This window comes from Homarus americanus, unplaced genomic scaffold, assembly GCF_018991925.1.
Source record: "Homarus americanus isolate GMGI-L3 unplaced genomic scaffold, GMGI_Hamer_2.0 scaffold25509, whole genome shotgun sequence".
Lineage (NCBI taxonomy): Eukaryota > Metazoa > Arthropoda > Malacostraca > Decapoda > Nephropidae > Homarus > Homarus americanus.
The window spans coordinates 378,780-380,000 of NW_024712276.1; the positions used below are offsets into that span (position 1 = coordinate 378,780).

Sequence of the window (1,221 nt, forward strand, 5' to 3'; positions counted from 1 at the left end):
ATGTGTTGTTTAGGCGAGGTTTGGCGCGGGCATTATCTCTGAAGGCTGGTACTCTGCCCCTCCACTCCTGTTGACTGCTGGAGAAACTGCTACTGGAGGCACTGAAGAAGTAACTTCACACACCCTACACCGGGTACTTACAGCAGTGTTTTTTGGTCTTCTCTTTTAAGCCCGACAAGTTCCTCCTTCACTATATTCTTAAACAAATCAGTTTATCAGTATCTACTAAATATTGTGTATATCAGAAGTCTCCTCCTTGTCTTGTCTCCCGTCACCATGGCCAAGGCAAGAGTTTCTGGCACTTGGTGTTAAATTCTGGAACTCAGGAGAAGCTCAAGAGGGAGGCGAAGTCAAGCATCACAAAGACAATTTTCACCAAGTGTCGTCGTGTCTGGGATCCGAGGTTTAGTAGGGTTCGGACGCGGCCGGGGCTGCCTAATGTGGCGTCTCGCGGGACCAATAGAAAACGAGGGTGAGAGCAGTGTTACCAGGACCACACTCCTAGACATCTTACTTATTCTTTATCAACCACTCAATCGCCTTTAAGAATCTAAAACCTAATAAACAGTAACTATATTATTTATCCGTTGTGATGGCTGAAGTGTTGGGTGTCTAGTGTAAGAGGAAAGAAGACATGGGAGGTGGTGTTGAAGGCCTGAGGAGAGGACAGCTATCCACCTTGGCGACGGTGTGAAAGAGTCGTAGGGTGGGGGTGGCAGATACCTCCACCTATAACTAATGCTCCACACTTCATAGCCTCTAACTCCCTTTTTATGTCGTTATAAACTTTGCCATAGACACTAGCGGAGACATGTGGAGGGAGTCATCACCCCAGTTGTATATTTTGACCCCTGAGAACAGTCTAAATAGTGGTGAGAGGTGAGACTATCTGGGGCAAGTGAAGACACATCAGCCGAAGCAGTGATGGCACAGTATTGAACAGGAGAGAGAGGAGGAGGAGGACTGGATGTGTCGCCCAAGACGTTCTGCTGCTTCTCCGCTGTTGAATCCCCTTTAATTTATAGATTTTTCCCGGCTAACCTATTGGAAGAATCATCTACTATACTCTATCTTTCTCTAAAAAAAACATTTATTTAACTGTTTCTCCTACTTCAATAGCGCTTTTACTCTTAGTACTTGTAAAAACTGAAAGAGGCAGGAGTCTCCATTATGTTTTTAAATAGACATTAACTAACGTATCCCTCCTCAAAAAAAAAATCT

The 1,221-nt window shown here is 44.7% G+C and overlaps 1 protein-coding gene across 1 annotated transcript in view; it reads left to right on the forward strand.

The window, feature by feature from the left end:
- Positions 1 to 438: 438 nt before the first annotated feature.
- The window catches only part of LOC121859912, a 2,640-nt gene continuing 1,857 nt past the window's right edge, over positions 439 to 1,221 (forward strand). Inside the window, exon 1 of the mRNA XM_042356870.1 lies at positions 439 to 472. Within this exon, the coding sequence (XP_042212804.1) occupies positions 439 to 472 (34 nt within the window). The remainder of the gene's footprint in view (positions 473 to 1,221) is intronic.